At 38.5% G+C, this 23520-nt stretch overlaps 1 protein-coding gene, 1 non-coding gene and 2 pseudogenes across 5 annotated transcripts in view; all 4 read left to right on the forward strand.

Annotated features, from left to right (window-relative positions):
- LDAH (lipid droplet associated hydrolase) overlaps window positions 1–23520 on the forward strand; it is a 100882-nt gene that overhangs the window by 41657 nt on the left and 35705 nt on the right. Inside the window, exon 5 of one of the 4 annotated variants that reach the window (XM_019943207.3) lies at window positions 924–4963. The exons of the other annotated variants lie outside the window; for them this stretch is intronic. Coding sequence (XP_019798766.2) covers window positions 924–977 — 54 coding nt within the window. The 3' untranslated portion in view covers window positions 978–4963. Of the gene's footprint in view, window positions 1–923; window positions 4964–23520 lie in introns of those variants that run through there. 4 annotated transcript variants of the gene reach the window in all.
- Window positions 18270–18342, forward strand: TRNAD-GUC (transfer RNA aspartic acid (anticodon GUC)). The gene has a single exon. It is a non-coding gene; the product is annotated as a tRNA-Asp (tRNA).
- LOC141276423 (nuclear pore complex protein Nup88 pseudogene) lies at window positions 18663–21578 on the forward strand (annotated as a pseudogene).
- LOC141276424 (nuclear pore complex protein Nup88-like) lies at window positions 20330–23443 on the forward strand (annotated as a pseudogene).

A 23520-nucleotide genomic window follows, 5' to 3' on the forward strand; every position in this document is an offset into this window, starting at 1 on the left:
GAGAAAGGCAAAAGGTATAATAATTTTCCATGCTGTTGGCTGCACTCTATTGGTGGGTCCTGAATTCACTTCAGTGGGTTGCAACTAGTGGATTAGTCAAGATGCGGTAGACGGTGCCATGGTAACACAGTGTCTGTGGCTTTTAACGACAAAGATTTGTTTATCGCTCATGATATAAGTCCTTTAAGGGTAGGCTGCCCTTGTGTAGTTCTCTCCATGCACTCTTATTCCAGAATCCAGATTGATGGAATAGCTTCTATCTGGAATATTCCAGCCTCGTGGCAGAGAATAAAAAGGAAGTAGTGAACTACCTGCAGCATTTTAAAACCTCTGCCTGGAAGAAGTGACATTTGTCACTCCTCATACTGCATTGGACACAGCAAGTCACATAACCAGGTCTGCCAACAGGTATTGGTGATCGGAAGGCCATTAATGGCCTGGAAGAGAACATTTTTAGTGAAATAATGGGAGAAGGAGCTTGCAGGAAGTTAGGTGATCCAGGAATTGGCCAGTGAAGGGGAGAAGACAAGAAGATAACTTAAGGAAGAAGCTGGTCAAGGGAACATCTTTTCCCTGTAAGTGGGAGAGAATTTAGCATACGCTGGGGGGAATAACCCATGCAGAGAGAGAGATGCTGAAAATGAAAAAGAAATAGAAATGTTTATCGGAGCAGATTTCCTTCTCTTTGTCCTTTAAGCCTGCACACTTGAAAACCAGGAAAATTGGATTTTTCTTAATCTTCACATCCTTGCAAAGGTGTTTTGGTGCCTTATACTTGGTTCTTCATTTGAGCCCAGAAACCTGAAACAGTTAAAAATTGAGGTTATTGTCATTACTAACAGTTATACATGCATTTGAAATTCATAAAACATGTTCATATGTAACAAGGTTATTTAACAACCTAATTTTTTCCCACTTTACAGATGAAACCGAAGTTCCAAGGAGTTATGTGTCTTATCCGTATGTCAGTTAGCTAAGTAAATGGCAGAACTAGGACTCTCTATTCTGTTCTCTAACTTTTCCATCATCAGCCTTCAGGTGAGTTAGTTACGAAGGTTACGATTATAAATAATTAGAGCAAGTTACTTCGACAAACCATCAAAACCTATTTAACCTAAACTTAAGGTTTCTACTGTTATTTCTTTAAGAACTGAGGTCTTTGGATACACAAGGAGGGTTTTAGCAGTTATGAGTGAATGCTTTCGGGGGAGGTCAGAGAGAATTGGGAGAAACGAGAACATGTCTTGAGTGTCTGGAGCATAGAAGATCAAGGGAGCTGGTAGTGAGGTATGGACCAAGGGCAGAAATTAAACTCCGAAGACAGTGAATCAGAATCCTAGAATTGAGCTGGGGCAGAAGGAAGATTAGAATGTGAAGGGAACTGGAAGATTCTGCAAACACAGTGCACAATAGTCTACAGTTGTGTCTGCATAACCCATTAGTGAACCCCAGTGTGTGAAAACCACAGGGGTCAGGCAGTTGACAACTACTCTGGTTTGTGAAAGACTCTTCATTTCAGAAAACAACAAATCCCCTATTCTGAGGAAAGTTTGTACTGAATATGATGAAATGCTATTTTTCTAATCACTTATGCATTTATTTATATATATGTTATCTGTTTATGTGTACACACAAACACATTATCTTTTCTGAATTACCCACAGACTACCTTATTGAAAACTAGACACATGGAAAGTTTCAACTTTTCAACTTCAGCCATTTTTTAGTTATCTGCATATTAAAGAAAGATCCTGAAATTGCTTTGAAAGTGGAAAAATTGTGTGGGCTTTTTCATTTTTCATAACTCAAAAACTATTTAATATATTTTTCTCAAACTTTGCAAAAAAAAAAATCACCTTTGGGCTGAAACCAAGCATGGAAAATTTCACCACAAAGGGCTAATTTTTTTGGAAAGCTGCAAGAAAATGAAAACAGTGGTTTATAATAGAACGTTCTTCATGCATGTTAATACTTAGTACTTTATCTAATGCATTTCATCTGAGAATTTCTGAACACTTTTCAGATTTAAATATTGAGCCATTTTAATATATGTGTATCCGTAATAGACTGTTAGATATGGAAAATTCCCCCCATGCTCTCAAAGGTTCAGTATATATTGGGAGTTAGTGAGATGTGTTTAAAGGGACAGGTAGGACAAATGATGTGAAGTGGCTACTAGCCAGAGAAAGCCTTACATTAACTGCCTAAACGTATTTTATCACCACCTCTTCCTCGCCCAGGAGTAGTTGTGAGTAGAGTATACTTGATGACATAAGGTATTTGATTCATATATCTGAGCCAGTAGTTCTCAAACCAGTATCAGCATCACCTGGGATCCTGTTAGAAACACAAATTATTGGACCCCACCCAGACTTAAGAATCAAACTCTAGGGCTGAGACTCACCAGTCAGTGTTTTAGCAAGTACTCTAGGTGATTCTGATGCATGCTCTAGTTTGAGAACTAGAACTTTTTCCAAAAGCTTGGAACGTAGAATATTCTGAGATGTTATGGACAATTAAATCTGTCCTCGGTCTTCCCATACATGTCATCTCTGTCTTCTCATATCATTCCTTGGAAGCAGGAGGAATACTTATCAAGTTCTCTAAAAGAAAGATCTCCTTTTCTGTGTTTCATGTATTCTAGCTCTTTACACCTATGACCTTACCACAAGCACAGTGAGCCCCCTTGAGTAAAGATGTTGATATAGGGAAACAGCACTACCAAGACGTATTTTCTCATTTCCATAATTCAAGCCTGGGATGGGACCATATATTTCATTCTCATTTCTTTGAAGTCTTAAGATCCAAGATTTAAGCAACAAGGTAGCAGAGGTCTGTCAGTGGAAGCTGATTTAAGCCCTGCTCTTTTATGGGCTAGTTCTTAATCTTAAGTTTCGTTAAGGGCCCTCTGCATTCCAGCAAACTCCAGTGTCAGTATTTTTGTGTTTAGGCACTGAAGTAGTTGTGTATGTGGCATTGTAACAAATTTTAAGAATATTCTCCTGATGACAGAAGTGGACTTCTGGCTGATCACTGGTGCCCCAGCTTGTAAGGGTGAAGCTTAGGTATAGCCTGGGAGAGGTGTTTAAGCAGTTTAAGGTTTATGTCTTCAAGTAAATTACAGCCCTCATAATATTTCACCCTTAAAAACTTCATTGTGCATCTTTTAAAAAGGACTTTTTCTTATATATCTACCATGTCATTATCACACCTAGCAAAATTAATGGTAATTCTTTAATATTGTCTAATACAGTTCATATTCAGATTTTCTTAGTCCCCAGAATGTCTTTTTACAATTGGTTTGTGAGATCTTTCTTTAAATTAGAGGCTTTTCTTTCCAATTATAAAAGTTAATATATTTGTAAATTTCAGGAAGGTAGGAAAAGCAGTAAAAAAAAGTAAATGTGCCTTTGAGGATTGCTGTAGTATCCAGAGAGACATGACATACTTACCACGAATTGCTTTTATAAAACAACAAGTAGCCTATTAAAACAGAATGTGAAATTGTTTAAGGAAGTACCAATGGGTCTGAGAATAATTTGTTACAAAGAAATTTGATGTAAGAGTTCATGATTTTAAAAGTAATTAATTTGCTCCTTGAGTTTTCATGCTTAGACCAGAGAGGATAATGCAATACCCCTTTCAATTTTGTTTTTATTTAATAAGAAAAAAAGGAAAATGTGGGATGTTTTTGCACTATTATTTATTAGGGTGTATTTAAGATACTTAATTCCCATATAGATATTTAGCATAATTAAAGGTTAAATTATTATTAACTATTTTACTATAATTATTATTTATTATATTACTATAATTATAATTTAAGGACCTTATTCTTTCAACAGCTCTTGAAGGGGGTTATTCTTTTCCCATTTTATGCATGAGGAAACTGAGACTTAGAAGGACAGAAGTAACTTGTTCAACTAGACAGCTAATAAGGGGCTGTGCTGGGATTTGAATCCACATTTGTTTGGCTCCAACGTCCATGTTCTTAGCCACTAGGCTAAAAGTTAATTTCTTATTATAAAGAATTTGTGGACATCAGTAAAAAGAGCAGCAGCTTCTCAGATAAAGATGCAAAGGACATGAACAGATAATTCACTGAAGAAGAGCTAGATAATAAAGTCTATCAAAAAATGTGTACTTAGCACAATGTATGACACAGTGCTTAATAAACTAGTGTCTGGTAGTAGTTAATAATGTCTGCCTATTAACTGAAAAAGTTCAGTGTTGTATGTGTATACTTCTTTATGCATTTTTAGGAAGTCTGAACAGGTGAATACCAGGTGGCTTACAGTGGTTATCTCTGGGGGTTAGAGGTAAGGGTATATGTAGGAGGTGGAGACTCTACATTGTTTCTACTCTTTTACAATGACCATGTGTTACCAGAAAAAAAAAGTTCCTATAGAAAGTGTTCATAGCCTTTGAACCTACTGATTCTCTTTTTTTTTTTGCGGTACGCGGGCCTCTCACTGTTGTGGCCTCTCCCGTTGCGGAGCACAGGCTCCGGACACTCAGACCCAGCAGCCATGGCTCATGGGCCCAGCCGCTCCGCGGTGGGATCCTCCCGGACCAGGGCATGAACCCGTGTCCCCTGCATCGGCAGGCGGACTCTCAACCACTGCGCCACCAGGGAAGCCCTGAACCTACTAATTCTTTTCTTTGGAATCTATATTAAGAAACTAATCTCAAAAATAAAGAACACATTTGTGTACAAACATTATTTATTGTATCAAAAAATTGTAAACATCCTAATGTCCAACTCTAAAGGAAAGTTTGAATATGGAATTTGCAACTATTAAAATTATATTTTCAAAAGACATTGTAATACGTGAAAGTTAATTGTAGAATATTAAGGATGTTAAAATATAAAGAGAATATAGAGTACAACTATATGTCAAAGAAAACATACATTTAAAAGCTTGAAAATAAAATGACCAAAATGAATACAGTGGTTATGTTTGAGTGGTGAGTTTTGGAGTGATTTTTTTCTATTTATTTTTTGTCCTTAAAATTTCTTTTAATGGCATATATTTTTATAATGATTTAATGGTTATGTATTTTCTTTCCTTTTTTAAAAAGCAGTTTGATTTTATGACTTCATAACAGAAAGTTGGTTCAGGAGAGAGAAAGTTTTCAGTAACTTGTTACACAGCAAGAGACAACAATCACAAGGGGAAAGTAAAAGGGTAATGTAATGTCAGCGTCACGGTTTCTCTGCAGGAAAACCCACCCCTGAGACCAGCAGTGGCCCTTGGTCTGTAGCAGCATCTTTGGCAGTAGCAGCCATCCTAGCCTTTTAACTCATCCTTCTCTACTCAATTAGCGAGGCTTTTCCCCTTCCTTGCAATTCTTTATAAACCCTGCCTTCCCCCACTTCACAAAATAATTTGGGTTGTCGTTAGGTATATATTTTGATGGCCTGCCTCACGATTGTTATTTGAATGTGATAACAAAACCACAGGTTGGGGCTTCCCTGGTGGCGCAGGGATTGAGAGTCCGCCTGCCGATGCGCGGGACACAGGTTCATGACCCGGTCTGGGAAGATCCCACATGCTGCGGAGCGGCTGGGCCCGTGAGCCATGGCTGCTGAGCCTGCGCGTCCGGAGCCTGTGCTCCGCAACGGGAGAGGCCACAACAGTGAGAGGCCCGCGTACCGCAAAAAAAAAAACAACAATAAAACAAACAAAAAAAACCCACAGGTTGGGATTAGCATCATCATTCATCCTACTGCTAGGGTGAAGCAGACCTTATTCAGATCTCATTGGACTACAAGTTTCATAGTGGCTAGGACTTCAAGAGGGTCTGGGGTGTGAGTGAGTGAGTGGCCCATGCTAAGGCAGAGATGTTGTATTTGTGAATACCCTGGCAGTTGGATGGATACAGGTATGAAAACTATAGCTTGTGCCTTGCTACATTTAGACCTTGTTCAGCCAATGAACTGGATGTTCACAGAAGAGCAGATTCTCAGAGCCTCAGTGGACGGAGCATAGCAGTCAGAAAAGGGATAACATAGAAGAAAGTAGAAACAGATGAGCAGAATTCTGTGAAATTGTTTTTTTGTGGCTATTGTTGATTCCAGCCAGAAGATTCTTTTCAGGCCTATCAGTTTGTGGAGATGAGAACTATGAATATGATCTTTAAGGAAGGAAAAGACTCTCTAACACGGTTACCCTGTGTGCATGAGGCTGTTCTACCCTCCCTTCTTGCTAGTATGGAAAATCTGTGAACAATATGCAATGTAGGCCACAAAAAATTCCCTGAAGTGGAAAAAGCCTAGCAGGCACTAAATGAAAGATGCTTCACAAGAATGAAATGTGGTTGCTTTGAGACCTGACATTCCGAGCCAGTTCAGAGCCATTGTATTTGGTTGGGAAGAAGCCAGATTATCAGGTATCAGGGAGGTATATTGACAAACGGATAAAGACTGAAGCCAGCATCATTTCTGACAACCTGTTCCTAGGAAACCAGACAATAAATCACTTCCCATTATCAGTCATACAGAGACCAGAGGAAACATGCATGAATGAAGTCTGTAGACAGTCCAGAAACTCCGTTTCAACAATTTTATCTCCTCACCAGTATAGTTGTGGGAACTTCTGTATAAGCCAAACTGAGTGTTAGAGATTCAGGCTTTTCCTCTTTCTGAACGTACTACCTTCAGAAAAATGCTGAGGAGTTTCTTGTTCCTATTGCAGAGGAGAAAGGTTCTAGGACTTCAGTAATATTACACAAATGTTGATTGAAAGTGATTCAGAAGTGATTTCATAAAATCTTAGGGACGATTCTGATTATCTGGGTGCCAGGGGAGCTCTCCTCAAGGTCCTCTGAGGGAGATGGCCTCAACTTGTACCCTTCGGTCGTAGTCCCTACACCTGCCCTGTACATACCTAGTACTCCTCCTAAATATTATTATTTCTTGTCGTCCACTTCCTTTCTGTTTTTCCTACCACCACCTAACAGGTGGCGTCTATCCACCTTTTCAAGTCATCTCAGTGCAAACTTCTGTGTGAGCTCTTTCCTGATTCTTCCCAGTTTTTACTGTCCTTCCCTTATAACCCTTTTTCTCAAAATTCTACCTTGTATTACAGGCATTGCATATTTATTTGATTCTCCCTATTAGATCACTGAGCTTTTTTTTTTTTTTTTTTTTTGCGGTACGCGGGCCTCTCACTGTTGTGGCCTCTCCCGTTGCGGAGCACAGGCTCTGGACGCGCAGGCTCAGCGGCCATGGCTCACGGGCCCAGCCGCTCCGTGGCATGTGGGGGATCTTCCCGGACCGGGGCACAAACCCGTGTCCCCTGCATCGGCAGGTGGACTCTCAACCACTGCGCCACCAGGGAAGCCCTGAGCTTTTCTTTTTTAAAATTAAGATGTAACTTTCACACAATAACTCTTTTTTCTCTCCCTGCTTCAATCTGGTTATTCTGTCCTATTTTCCAGTTCACTAACCCTCACTTCAGCTATGTATAAACTCCTTTTAAACCCATCTGTTGAATTCTCAATTTCATTCATTCTATTTTTTGCTTATAGAATTTCCATTTTATTATTATTATAGTTAACCATTTCCTAAAATTCTACATCTCATCATTTAATTTCTTTTTTTTAATTAATTTATTTATTTTTGGCTGCGTTGCATCTTCGTTGCTGTGCATGGGCTTTCTCTAGTTGCAGTGAGCGGGGGCTACTCTGCTGTGGTGCGTGGGCTTCTCACTGCAGTGGCTTCTCTTGTTGCGGAGCACGGGCTCTAGGCGCACAGGCTTCAGTAGTTCTGGCACGCGGGCTCAGTAGTTCTGGCTTGCGGGCTCTAGAGCTCAGGCTTAGTAGCTGTGGCGCACAGGCTAAGCTGCTCCGCGACATGTGGGATCCTCCTGGAGCAGGGCTCGAACCTGTGTCCTCTGCATTGCAGGCAGACTCTTAACCACTGCACCACCAGGGAAGCCCTTGTCATTTTAATTTCTTGATCGTATTAATCACTGTTAGTTTGAAGTTCATGTCTGACTTTATTCTCCTTTGTACTGTCAACAATTTTTTGAAGTACAATTTTACTCTTAAAAAATAAAATTCAGAGGTGACATATTTGAAATAAAAATAAATGAAAATCATAACTGATAATTCTAATGTCTAAGCCTCTTGTAGTTACATTTCTTTTCTGCTTTTTCCTTCTTTGTTTTTTGGTCATGTTGCCTTGTCCCTCAGTATGTTTGTATATTAGTCAGGGTTCTCCAGAGAAACGGAACCAATAGGATGTGTGTATACATAGAAAGTGACTAACTATAAGGAATTGGTAACACAGTTATGGAGGCTGACAAAGGCAAGATCTGTAGTCAGTAAACTGGAGACCCAGGAGAGTCGATGGTGTAAGTTCTAGTCCAAAAGCAGGCCAACTCGAGACCCAGGAAGAGTCAGTATTTCCGTTGGAGTCCAAAGGCAGGGAAAAAAAAACGGTGTTCCAGCTCAAAGGCAGTCAGCAGAAGGAATTCTCTCTTACTCAACCTTTCTGTTTTATTCAGACCTTCAACTGATTGGATGAGGTGCACTAACACTGGGGAGGACAATCTTCTTTACTAGGTCTACTGATTCAATGTTAATCTCATCCAAAACATCCTCTCAGACACACCCAGAATAACTTTTGACCAAATATCTGCTAATCCCATGGCCCAGTCAAGTTGACAACGAAAATAAACCATCACTGCTTGGTAAGGTTCTTTTTAAATTGAATACCTGACATTATATACGAAAAATTATTAAGACAATGTGAGGCTTCTGTCTTCCTCCAGAGAGGGTTTACCTTCGCTTTTGACTAGCAGTTATAGTGAGGATCCATCACTTTAATGTGATAAGGAATTGGACTGAATGAAAACTATCTTTGTGAGGCCTGGTTCATCACTGCTTCTAAGGGGTAACCCTTTAGTAGTTCCCACAGAGAGCCCAGGTGCCTTCTCTTTAATGGGCACCAAACGCCCGAGTTTTGACCCTTGAGCCACAGAAGATTTTGAGAAACTGTTCAGCTTCTTGGCCTTATAGCCATTGCTTGCAAATTGGTAAATAACTGAGAAGAACTGTTTCAGCACACCTCTCAAAGTTTCCTTTTTCTCTAGAATTTTGGCCCTTCAAATCTCCTCTGCCTTTGATGCTTCCAAAGAGACTTTAAAAAAATGCTTTTTCCAGCTTTTCTAATTGTTCTTGGCAGGCAGATGGCTCTGCAGTAGGCTAGCCTGCCACGCCCACTCCCCATGGCCACCGTTACCACTGCTGCCTAGCTTCCAGTTCTTCAGGCTTTGCCCTGAGAAGTATTCCATTTCGCGTTTTTTGTTCTTTATGTGCCCTGTTTTTTCTCTGGACAGTTTTGGAATCTTCACTTTATCTCCATTATATTTTGTGGTGATACTCCTTGGACTGTTTATCCTTTTTAATCTGGAAACTGGCATCCTTACGTACTGAAAACTTTTCTCGTATTTTTTTCTACTTGTTTTCTGATTATTCATGTGTTAAACCTCCAGAAAAGATTCTCTTGATTTATTTCATTTTCCGTTGTTCATCTTTCTCTTCTCCTTTAAAGTTCTATACGATGAGAAATGGATATTTTCCCCAGCCTTATCTTGGAATTCATCTAATTAAACTTTTTATTTCAAGCCTTCATACAAACGGTTTCTAAGATAATTTCTTGTTCCTTGTTCCGTTTTTGTACAGTCCTTTTTATTCATGGGTATTTCTCTCTCCCTCTCTGTCTCTGAGGAAAGCAAATTTTGGGCGTTTTGCTGTATTCTTGCGCTGTCTCTATTCATTCTGAATTTTCTTTTTCACGTTTTGCTTCTGTTGATCTGGAATAGAAGGTTTCTCAGATGTCTAACATTCCTTTTTATCTATTCACATTTAAGGAATGAAGCATTGGAAATCCTAGGAGGTTTGTGTGGGGGAGTGGGCCTTGTCAGCTAGGCAGCTTCACCGCAGGGTCATGGGACAGGGGTCCTGACTTTCTTTTTTGGTGTTGTTTCCCAGTGTCACTATTAGTATGTTTTTTCTCTAGAGCCATTCAGTTTCTCCCCCTAAAATCTTCAGATCTTCTGCCTGAGAGCAGCATCATCTAAGTGAACCATAAGAGGCTGGTGTTTGCTTGTGAGAGTGTCAGCATTCATGTTGGGCTTTCACTTAATCCTCCTTTCCATTGATGGCCCTTTTCCCCAGCCATTCCCTATGCCTTCAACTTCTGTACACGATAAACCTCCATTCCCGAGGTGCAGCTCCGGAGGAGGAGCTGCTTGGGGGTACTGGATGAGGCAGTCAACATGGAGACCCTGCCCCTTAGCCTGGCTTTCATTTATTCAGTTTGCTGTGTCCTTGCACTGTCACTGAGCACCTGGTATGGACTTGAAGGCACCCATGATCAAAACAGGAAAAAAGCCCTGACCTTTCAGAGGTCATAGTCTGCTAAGGGGAGATGGTAATAAACATAAAAATTAATACGTTCAAAGGTGAGACTGCCTTGATAAAAAGTGGAGCAAGGTGCGGGGATTAGAAGTGCCGTGGCTGGGGGATAGAGGGCAGTGGTGGACTGGACTTTATTTTTTAATACTTTATGTGGAAAGAATTTAAAACTTACAGAAGAGTTGCAAGAATAAGAATGGTACATAGAACACCATATACACTTGATCCCAATTGACTGTTGTTAATATTTTACCTCATCTTACCTGTTATTTGCTCTCCCTCTTCTGCCCCCTACTGCTCTCTCTGTCTCTCTCATGCATATATATGAGGGGGGTAGGGAGAGTAAGTGTGCGTGTGTGTGTACACATACATATAAATAATATATATATGTGTGTGTGTATATATATGTGTATATGTAAATGTATATATATATAATATTTCTTTCTGAACTACTTGAGAGTAAGTTAAATATATCATGGTCCTTTGAGCTATGAATGAATGTTTTTAGTTGGTGGCTAAAATTTGAACTGGTGACAGAGTATATGATTCCCATTTTCATCATACAGTATTTTCAGATACCATGGGACATTTTTAGTTGATAAATTAGTGACTGTCATACTTGTCTGTCAAGTGCAGCGTAACAGTTGGCAGAGATGTTTAAAGGCTCTCGGGAATGCAGGCCAATCCTGTTAGGGAAGGTAGGGCCTCCCCAGGGGCATTTGGCCACTCTCTGAGCTCTGTAGAAGCCGAGGCCTCAGAATCCCAGCGAGGCAGAGGTAAGACTCAGGAGCGAGTGCGGTGTTCGGCTAAGCCTAGGAGTTATCATAACAGCGCCAGGAGGGTTGCTACCCTCAGGGAGCTGGTGCGTCTGGGTGACAGTGGGAGAGGAAGCACCCCCTTCAGAGACCTGTGAGGGAAAAGATATGTTAAGATATGTACATCTCTGATACATCTTTATTTTTTCCTGAATTGAAAGGACAGATTCTTACCTGTTTCATTATCATAGCTGGTATTAGGGTTTATGGACTTTCTTCAATTATTTGGGCCTAACATTTTGTTGTGAGTTAACTGCTTTTTCCCCCACGTTTTAATCTGTATCTCATGGGTCTTAGCTTCCCTAACTGTTGGATTTGCCTGCTGTCAGATAAAATGGGACATACTTTGCCGTACTTTGTGCCTTGCTTTTGACTTCTGAGAAGCTAGGAGTGTTTACTGGGACAGCTTCTGTGGCAGAAATCCCTCGTTGTCTGGTGCTTTGGCCTGCACCCAGTGTGTGTCTCTGCCATGGGCCCTTTCATTGTCTCACTCTCCCTAGTCTGAAGCCCTGTGATGGATAACTTTGCCTGGTCTTCGTACAGGTATGAAAGTGGTATTTTAGTGTGTGGAACTGAAGCATATACATTTCACAGTGTCTTTCAGCAAAGTTAAACAGGGAAGAATCTTTTTTACTGATTTCCCTGGATAACCCTGAGGTCTGTCATCAGCACTTTGCTTATGTAGATATTCAGTGAATGTTTGTCAAACAGTTTCTCTTTCCATGGCCCTTTTCAAAGGTTCCTAGGTGCCAACTTAAAAAAATTGCAGAACATGAGAGTTGTGAGTTAAATTTTATTGGGGGCAAAATGAGGACTATAGTCCGGGAAACAGCATCTCAGATAGCTCTGAGAAACTGCTCCAAAGAGGTAGGGGGGAAGGTCGGTATACATGTGATTTTGGTGACGGGGGAGTAAATGCAATCAGGCACATATTTTTTGCAGAAGGTTTCTGCTAGTCTCGTGAAGGTTACTGCTAGTCACAAGGAGCAGACGTCACCATGAAGGATTTTAGTGCTTTTCTAGATTTGAGGAGATACAAGAATTGGGCTCATAAAATCAGCTCCTGAAAATACCTAACTGTCTGCAGACCTGTTCTGCCAGTTTTTCCCAGAGCACAGAGTGCCTCATTTCTGCTCTCCACCCTGAACTCCTTTCAGAGGGTGTTGGAAGTCAGCAGCTACGGCAGCACATGATTTAATCCATGTAGAGGTAGATGGCAAGTGCCAATTTGTAGCTGACATATGCCACAATGAATAAGAGGTTTCTCGTGCCCATTTTATATGTTTCTATGGTACTCTTTATTTCCCTTAGCATGGTACCTATCGTGCGTTACTGTAGATACCTCTCCCATTCGACTTTAAGTTCTCTAAAAGCAGAGGCTCTTTCACCATTTCGTCTCCAAGCACTCACCACAGCATCTGGTGTATCGTAGGTGCCAATATATCTTTAATGAATGAACAAATGAACAAACTAACAAACAATCAGTAAACCCAATGAACGACTCTTCCCTCTCAAGTGGCTTAAGCTCTTAAAGACTGGAGTTTCTAACTTAGAAAAGTCCCAACCCCATTGTCAAATAATTCATGTTTCTTGCTTCCTGACTCACACAGAGTATTCCAGCTCCAAGTCTAAGGAATTGCCAGATAACAGTTTTTTGATCAGCAAAGCTATTCTTTCAGATTCTGTGTAGCTTTGCCATTATTAACCAAGAGAAAGCTGATGTTGCCGAAGGCCATAGTAGCTACATGAGAATATCAGCGCTGTAGACGTGAGGATGGGTTTGTTATTGCCACCATTCGCTGAATTCTGAGGCTGCCTGGAAACCACTGTTCGCTGCGGAGTAACAGTTGCTCTGCAGTAGATTGCTGCACTCCAGAGCAGCTGAGCTTCCTTAATTTTCTGTTGGAGTTCTTAGTGATTCTGAATCTGAAAGACTCAAAAGGAAGTAGATTACAAGAGATTTTAAGCTGAGGAGAGCATTTTGCTTTCAAAATAAAATAAATCTGAAGTGTATAAAATGACAGAAGCTTGAGAAGAATGGGTTATAGGAAGATTTTGAAGCTGTGTTTCAAATAGTTAACTGTAATCATATGCAAATATCTCTGCAAATATGCAGCGTTCCTTGTAATTAACAACCCTGACATGTAGATTAAATGCATGAAATGGCTTTTTTTTTTTACATTCAGGTAATTAAAGTGTAGAAAAACCTCTGCCCCAGAAGATCTGAGTATAAGTCACATGAATGGGAAATGGTAAAAGTGGTCAGTTTCATGAATGCCATCTATCTTAAGCAAAACATATTGAAGTGGCGTAATTTGTTTTCAGTAACAATTTTGAAGGATCTTCCTTCTTAGGATTTAACGTTATTTCTGAAGCTGAATGATTTGAAACACTTGTAAATATTGAAATATTGGCCTATCTCTAACAATAATGGTAGCAGTTGTTTAAACCACAGGGAATTATGTCACCAAACAATAATCATTACGAAATTCTTTTGTTTGCAAGTATGTCACCAAACAATAATAATTATTAAGAAGTTCTTTTGTCTGCAAGTATACAGTGTAATTAATGGTTAATGGCATGGGCTCTGAAGTTACCCTCCTTGGGTCCATACTTTGTCTTTATCACTTAGTAGCTAAACCTCACTTTTCTCATCTATAGAATGAAGACATTTACTTGATGAGGTTGTTATGCATATTAAGTGAGATTATGTATATAAAGTACATCAGCCTAGTTCCTAGAAGATAGTAAGCTATCATTACTACTGTTATTCCAAGCAGTTCCCTACTGTGGGGCATATTCCTGTCTTACTAATGTATGAAATTGTTAAGACAGAATAGAAGATCTCAAAAAGCAAGCTCTTGATCATTAAAATAGAATGGAATTTGCAGTTTATAAACTGAATACATATGATTCAATAAGCTGAATAGTCTCATCCTAAAGAGAGGAAAACATGGCCTTTTGGGGAGAAGAGATAAACTAAACTAGGATTATTCCTAGGTCTGCGTTTTGACTACCAACAGCTTTATCTTTGAAGGCTGCCTGGTTTATATTGCATGTTCTCTGACATGTCTTAACAATGTTGGCAGTCATACGAAAGGAAAAACTATGTGCTGTGTTTTCTTGTTTTCAGCTTGTTATAGTAGGGAAGTATCCTGCCATTACTGCAGCAGGTGGGCTCAGCTGATAAGCAAATAGGGAAAGTAGCAGTGATGCCATTCTTTCAAAGATGTTGAAGTACTGTTTATCATGGCTTCATTTAGTCATAACATATAGGCATAATTGCTGCACCCCAGAAAAGTAAGCTATCTGAACAGTATAAGTGTATTGAAGATATTTTTTAGATTTTACTCTGTTTAAAAATAAAATGCCTATTTAATGAAACAGGTTGTACAAAAACCACACCTGAACATCATACTCCTTACTTTATGGCTATACTTCAGATTGTTTCCTAACTTCCTTTCTGGAAAATGATTAATAATAATAATAAATTCAGGAAAAATAAACATCAAAATACTGTCTCCAATTCCCCAAACGTACCCTGTATAAAAAGTCCCACTGTGTATATTTGCTTTCCCATACTAGTCAAGAAAACATGGTTGTGCTTCATTATCAAAAGTGACTCAGATTTCAAATGAGAATGTGAAATATATAAAAATGTTTCCTTAGAGTAGAATGAATTGGCCAGCCTAGAAGTTCTTTCTTTAATGAGACAGTAACATAAGAAAACGTTTTGTCATGTACACAGACTTGGAAACTTTTTCTGCACAGCTGTGTTATAAAATTGGGTATACTTCCTTGACCTCAGTGATTTTTTTGCCAGTAGGTGTCTATATGAATAAAAGAAATTTTTATTACTGTTCTTTAACCTATCATATTTGGACTATAAATTTCACTGAAATTATTGTTATGGTATCTAGGAAAAGTATAAGTTTCACCCAACAGGTAATAACTGTTGCTCTCCAAAGGCAAGAGAGGAAAACCAGTTTCATCAACTATTAGTTGTGATAAACAATCTTTGGTTTTCTTATATTATTGAGAGGCAATGATGCCTTCAGAGTACACATTAGAACTTCCTTATTGTTTCAGTACATTCCCATGATTTCAGAGTGCACTTCAATTCTCAATTTATTATTGATATAGATCAACCAAATGTAACCCTGTAGTTCCTCGTGTATTTTTAGAGTTTTTCCTTGCATGCAGTTTTGTTTAACACAGGTCACAGTAATGGATCGTTTATACAAAGTAACGGATTGTTTCCTCTTTCTGCCAACTGATTTGATCAGCCTGAAGTTCCTTAGATACTGTGGGTTACATAACTAGTATGGAATCTGTATGGTACATTTTTTAGTATGACAGTAACTGTATTAACCATTTAATCCTTTAGGACATTTTAATAAACACAAGGAAGCCCGTTATTTTGAAGTGAATAAACTTGAAACTAAAATGAGCAATGAGTTACCATACCAGACTCAATTACCAGACTTCTTGGAAAACAGACTATTTTCATTAGTTGATTGTTCTGGTTAACTGTGGATTGGCCAGGAAAAAAAAAGACAAAAAAACAAAACTTTTTCTTTCGAACTTTCCCCTTTTAAGTGTTTGTAATGTGTTTTAGCATATTCTCCTGCTTTTATAAGCAGAGTACAATAGTACATAATTTAGTTTTACTTTCCTGAAGAATTTGTAACACCTAAGAGTCCTAGTTATGAATATTTTCTCTTATCATCTCTGGTGCCATTATAAATGCAGAAGGTTTGAGAGTTGAATAGTTAAATTCTAGTCAGTGGAGACTGCATTATTCAGTGACATCTAATTTTCCAGGTATCACTTATAGGATATAGTTGAAGAACCTGAAAATAAGCAAAATTACCTTTGCCCTTTCAGAATAAAAAGTTCAGAGAACATATGAGCCCCAAGGCTTAGAATGTCTTCTTTGAAGCTTGCTAATTCCCTTTTATTCATAATTCCAACTATTTGGTTTCCAAGAAGAAACAGAATTTGGACACCCTCATCGTCAGCACATGCGAATCTGCCTACTGTTCATTATAGCGTAGTATTCCATTAACTGGATATATCATAATTTATGTAACCAGTCCTAATTATGGACATTCATCTCCAGTCTTTTGCTCTTCTAAATAATTCTGTTTTCCAGTTTTCCCAACTGCATTTATTGAACAACTCTTTTTTTTTTTTTTTCTCCACTGATACCTTTATCATACACTTAATTCCCATATATGTTTAGGTCTGTTTCTAGACTCTTTTTTGTTCTGTTGAGCTGTGTGATCCTTTTCTGATCATACAGTTTTAACTACTGTAGCTTCATAATATGTGTAATGTTTAGTAGAGCTAATCTCCCCTCTTTCTCTTCTTTTTCAGAATTTCTAGGTTTAGTGCCTTTCATTTTCCAGATGAACATTAATATAATTTGTCAAATTTCAAAATAAAGATCATTTTTTAGTATTTTAATTGGTATTGAATGAACTGAATTGATTAACTTTGAGGGAGAATTTATATCTCTTTTGCAATGGAAGAACAAATGTCCCTTTGGATTTTAAAGTTTTCTTTATATAAGTGTAGTACATTTCTTTTTACAGTGGTATTTAGCTATTATTTTTATACATGAGATTTTGTTAATGTTTAAAACATAAGCTGAAAATAATGGTAATTTTACCTTCCCAATATTTCTTACTTTTTTTTAAATCTTGTCAAATTTCATCGATATAGTACTTCTAGGACAGTATTAACAATACAATAACCAGAGTAATCCTATTAAGATGGAAGTCAAATATATCACCCCTGTTTTCAAAACCCTTCAAAGGCTTTTCAGTTACTCAGAGTGAAAACCAGAGGCCTATTGGACAGTCCATTGTCTGCTGCCCCTGTGATCACAGCTGCCGCAGCCTGAGCTGCTGTCCTCTCACATACTCGGCTCCAACTGTACTTCTTGCTTTTTACTCAAACACCAAATTAGGTTCTGTTTTATGGCCTTTGCACTTGCTCCTCCCTCTCCCAGAAAAACTCTTTTCCCAAATATCATCAGCCCACTCCGTAACTGCCTTTGCACAAATGTCACCTTTCACTGAAGCCTTCTGTAAACACCCTATTTAGAGCTACACCACCACTTCCAGCAATTCCTGGTCTTTTTTCATTATCTTATTTCTTTCCTACCCCACCATAGGACTTGAGATTTACTAGTATTATACATCTCTTAATTACTTATTATTATTTTATTTTTATAATTATTCATTCCTTAGATTGTCATATAATTATTTTTAAATTATTAATCATTTATTGTGACTTACTAACATACACATTTTATTCATTGTTATATCATTTACTCAATTCTTTATTTAGTATTTACTGTCACTTATGTTTTTATTACTTATATCTTTCTCATGCAAAACATGGTAAGAAAGAAGAAAAAATGGGGTAAGGAGATACAAAAACTAGAAAGCACAAAGTAAGATTTTAGATTTAACTCCAAAATATTGGTATTTTTTAAGTGAAAATGTAGTAAACGTATTAGTCATGTTAGTTAAAAGACATAGACTGTCAGATTAGATAGAGATAATAATCCAACTATCTTCTAAATATAAGGCTATAGAAAGGTAGACAGTAGAAGGGTGGGAAGGGTATATCTTGCAAATTCTAACCAAAAGAAAGCTGGTATAGCTGTGTTAACATTAAACAAAATAAGCCCTAAGGGAAAAACATTACTAGAGATGAAGAGAGTTCCTTCATAATTATAAAAGGTTTACTCTATCAGGTACTAATAGTCAATAACAGAATAAAAGAGGTAATATCACTACTCGTGGTCCAGAGATTGAAGTATAATAGCACGATATTATAAATAACTTCATGTCAATAAATATAGAAGTTTAAATGAAATGGATAAATCCCTAGAAAAAGATAACATCAAAACAGATTCTCAAGGAGAAATAGAAAGCCTGAATGGTCCTAAGCCTTTAAAGAAATTGAATCAATCAATAGTCAAATCTTTCTAAAAATAAAACTCTAGAGATTTCCCTTGGTGGTCCAGTGGTTAGGACTCGGCGCTGTCACTGCCGTGGCCTGGGTTCAATCCCTGGTCAGGGAACTAAGACCCCATAAGCTGTGTGGTGTGGCAAAATCAAAACAAAATAAAACAAACAAACTTTAGGCTTCACTGGTGAGTTCTATCAAATATTCAGAGAATAAATCATTCTGTTATATTACAAAATCCTCTGAATAATGGGAAAGGAAACCATAGTCTCCAACTCTGTTTTCTCAAACTAACAAAACCTTATATGCAAACCTGGAATAAATAATATAAGAAAAGCAAATTATAGGCCAGGCTTACTTATCAACATGCAAAAGTCCTACACAAGGTATTAGGAAACCAAATATAGTAATATAGTAACATGAGAAGGATGTATCATGACCCAGGTGGGTCTATCCCAAAAATAGAAAGTTAGTTTCACATTAGAAAATCAACTGATAGTTTACCACATTAATAAATGAAAGGAGAAAAATCATACGATCATTTCAATAGGGACAGAAAAGGTATTTTATAAAACTCAGTATCCATATATGGGTTTTATCCATTTAAAACTCATATCCGTATCCAATGCAGAGAGCCAAAAATACTCAAGGCATTTTAGAAGAACAAGAAAATGGGGTTTAAGTAACTCTACCAAATACCAAAATATAAAGCTTTAGTAAATAAGATGTGTGCTCGTGGCACAGAGTTAGAAGAGTAGGCCAGTAGGACAGATTATAGAACCCTGGAAAGGACCTGTTCACATATACACAGGATTTACAACAGAAATGTCACTGCAGAAGGGCAGTCTTTGCAGTTAATAGTGCTGGAACAGTTGAGTTTCCATATGGAAAAAAATGAAATTAGACCCATATTTCATACCACACATAAAAATCAGTTTCAGGTAGATTATGAACCAAAAAGTGAAAGACTAAGCCGTCGAGCTTTTAGAGATATTATTGAAGAACATTGGCTGCCAAGGAGCCTGCAGTGACTGTGAACTGCGGCCAACCTGGCTTTCTTACCGTATCGTGTTCCTATAGCTCCAGGTGGGAGTGACAAACGAGAGCCCAGCTGAGGCTGAGAACTCAGTTTCTTCATCATTGTCTTTGCTGCCACTGCAGCTGCTAACAAGAAACCTGCTCTTCAGCATCGAGGGAGAACTCTTCCTGTGGGGTGGGGAAGGGAGCTCCTTCTTAGCCCTTCAGCTGGGAGGCCTCAGCAGGGCAGTGAGAAACCCTGCCTCTCTCAATACCAAAGATTGCTTTATACAAATCCACCCCTGTTTGAAATCTCTCAAGACTTAAGTCCAATAGAACATTGGTAGCACTTACAGGAGTTAAAGGACTCATGATATTAGAATTACGTCAAGAGATAGGGGAAGAAATCTGAATTTGAAGGAATAAAAGTCAGTGGTTAATTGTAGTACCACTCCAGTTGCTAAAAGATTTTTTATTGTTTCTACCCTTCAGAGTCTTAAAGCGTGCTGTTTGGTATCCAAGTGAAATGCCAGATCCCTGGATTAAACTGCTAACATTAGATGATAAGATAAAATTTACTTTCTGTGTGAGCTCCAGACACCCACCAAAGGGATCATACTTTCGAAAACAGAAGAAGAAAGGCTAATAATTAATGCCATATTGTTTAAGAGTTCTTGCTGATCCACATCATTAGTACTTGGTATTGTTAGATTTCTTATTTTTTGCCAGTCTGAAGAGTATATTCCATATCTCTAAGAGAGACAGCAGCCCTATTTGACTTTGAGCCATTGGGAGCAGTCCTGAAGAATATCTTTGGACAGAAAAGGCAAAGGTGAAGCAGTAGCATACCCACTGTATATGGAATACGAGAATACAGAGACCTGTTCAAGAACCCTGGAGACATCAGGAAGCGATCAGGTTCTTTACTTATGCTTCCCAAGACTGAAGGTAACTACAGTTAGGATGCTCACGCTACATACTCTGCTTATCCTGTGTCCTCAACACCATAGGCATCACTGATGAATCAGGAATGCTGTGTCCCTGTGTTATGCTAGAAGGGGAAGAAGAAGGTGACCAAGTATCAAATGTCCCAGGATCCCGAAGCTGATTTCATTCCTCCTGTGTTTGTGTTCAAATGCATTGAGTTAGGGACTTCCCTGGTGGTGCAGTGGTTAAGAATCCACCTGCCAATGCAGGGGACGTGGGTTCGATCCCTGGTCCGGGAAGATCCCATGTGCCACGGAGCAACTAAGCCCGTGCATCAAAACCACTGAGCCTGCGCTCTAGAGCCCATGAGCCACAAGTACTGAAGCCTGCGTGCTCTAGGGCCTGCCTGCCGCAACTACTGAGCCCCCATGCTGCAACTAGTGAAGCCCACGTGCCTAGAGCCCATGCTTCGCAACAAGAGAAGCCACCGCGATGAGAAGCCCACGCACTACAACAAAGAGTAACCCCCTCTCACTGCAACTAGAGAAAGCCCGTGCTCAGCAACGAAGACCCAACGCAGCCAAAAATAAAATAAAAGTTAAAAAAAAAACCAAGACAAATGCATTGAGTTAGAGTTCACACTGAAATTGGCATCCAGGGAGAATGATTCCTTTAACTGACTTTTCTTGTCCAGTCAGACTTCCCAGAGATCCTGTAACCTTTGTGTGAATCTTTATATATAACCTTTGTATAAACCCATTGTAATGCAGGCAGCTGGCTCTGACTGGAAGATTCTGGATCATCCCTGACATTCTGGAGCCCACAGATCTGCATCACAAGTGCCCATGAATGCCCCATAAAGGCCCCAAAGGCCTTTATTAAGCACAGTCCATGCAGCATCTCCTCTGCTTTGTGCTTGAGAAGATGCCAAGGTGGCAGAAACTCCCACCTTCTGGGTGAAACTCAGCGTTCACTCAAAAAGCACATTATGAGCACTTTGCCGTGTGTTGTTACTGACCCAGCATTTTAAAATCATCTGAAAAGGCTGTGCCTCCCTGCTCCCAGAGAACACCAAGGCCACGGGGAACAGTACCCTACTTATGTGACAGAGGAGGAGATCTAGTAGAGATCCAATTACTGTGACCAAAAATAAACAACTAAAATATCTCAGATATTGTTGAGAGAAAAGGAAAGGTCTGCAGGAAATGGCTAAGCACTTAGCTGATAGATACGACCAAGGAAGAACAAGAAGATACCATGATTAGAAAGAAGAGTCCTCCACAGTTTTCGCCCTCAAATCCCTGTTCTCTATTAGGGAGACAGACATGAAGGCACAATGACAGGTGTTACCTGATCAACTTTAACATTTGGTCAGTGCCATCAAATAGGTTACTATGAAAAAGGACTGTCAACAGTGGAAGGTAAAAAAGAGACTGAGTCCACAAAACCCCACCTTTACTGTCGGGGCCTACCAGGAAAAGTGCATCAAGTTCATCCAGGAGGAAGAATGTAAATACATAAGGGAAGTGGCAAATCACTGGTGCCTGAAATCAAAGGAACAGACTCACAGCTGAAGTTAAACACAGCCCAAGGCTTAAATCCACATTGTAGAACAGATAAGAGGTAGCATGAAAAAATATCTTCTAGAATTTCTTAAACCACAGACAAAGAACAATAACTGTAAGAGAAAAGACTTAAATTCAACTGCATCAAACTTAAGAACTTATCTCCATTAAGAAAAAAAAAAAAGAATAAGGGTTGAACAGGCAAGCCAAGAACTGCAACATGACAAAGGACTGGTATCTAAAATAAAAAGCAACTTCTACAAATCAATAAAAAATAAGACAGTCTAATAGAAAAATGAGAGACTTAAATAAGACATTTGCAAAGGATATATAGAAAATGTCCAGAAAGCATATAAAAGCCTTATCAGTCATCAGAGAAACACAAATTAGAGCCACAATGAAATACCTCTAAACACCAGGTCAGTCAATTACAATTATAATTACAAAGTTTGCCAGTACCAAATGTGAGGAAATGTAACAATATGAACCCTCATGTATGTTTTATATGCTTTTCTGTATGTAAATTGGTATAAGTACTTTGAAAAACTATTGGGGAAATTGGGATTGACATATATACACTAATATGTATAAAATGGATAACTAATAAGAACCTGCTGTATAAAATAATAAATAAAATAAAATTTAAAAAAAATTGGAACTACCTATTAAAGCTGCACGTGTGCAACCATATGACCCCATATTTCTACTTCGAGGTGATATAGTCAACAGAAATACATGCACAAGAGATGTGTGTAAAAATATTATAACAGCATATTTGTAATAACAACACAAATATCTGTCAGTAAAATAAATTGTGTTATGTTCTTACAGTGGAAAACTGTATAGCAAAGATAGTGAGCTATTGCTACGTGTATCAGCATGGTTGGATGTTATAAACAATGTTGAGTGAAGCAAGTAAAATACAGAAACATACTGCATGATTACGTTTATATAAAGTTCATTAACAGACAAAAATTAACTATGATATTAAGGGATAGGTATTAGTGTGCTCGAACTGCCATAACAAAATGCCATAGACTGGGTGGCTTAAACAACTGACATGTATTTTCTCATAGTTCTGGAGATTGGAAGTCCAAGATCAGCATGCCAGCATGGTCAGTTTCCAGTGAAACTTCTTCCTAGCTTGTAGATGGCCACCTTCTGTCTGTGTGTTCGCCAGACCTCTTCTCTGTGTGTTCTTGGGATGAGAGTAAGCTCTCAGGTGTCTGTCCTTATAAGGATACTAATCCTATCCATTAGGGCCCCACTCTTATGACCTTATATAACCGGAATTACCTCTCTCTACATGCAGTTACCTTGGGAGTTAGGGCTTCGTCATATCAATTTGGGGGTGACACAGTTCAGTCTATAGCAGCATGATAAGCATCAATATAAAGCAAAATAAGGAAGTGATTATAGTATTAAGGAATGATAATCAATTAAGGAATTGATATAAAGAAAAGTAAGAAAATCAGTATAGAGATTACCTAAGATGTGAGCAGAGGAAGGGGTTGTGATGGGAAGATGCCATGCTGGCAATGTCTTCTTTCTTGACCCACACAGCTGTTCATTTTATAAATTATTTGTTAAATTGAACATTTATGTTTCATATGCTTTTCTGTATGTTATACTTAACAATTTAAAACAATTTAAAAAGTAAAAAAAGTTTTTTAAAGTTTTTTTTAAAGTAAAAAAAAAGGTTTTTTTTAAAGTCCATTCTCATTTCCTGTTCTACAATCTGTTAACATTGATGAGCTGTTCCATTTATGTTATCCTATTATTAA

The sequence above is a fragment of the Tursiops truncatus genome, chromosome 14 (assembly GCF_011762595.2).
Source record: "Tursiops truncatus isolate mTurTru1 chromosome 14, mTurTru1.mat.Y, whole genome shotgun sequence".
In the NCBI taxonomy this organism is placed as follows: Eukaryota; Metazoa; Chordata; class Mammalia; order Artiodactyla; family Delphinidae; genus Tursiops; species Tursiops truncatus.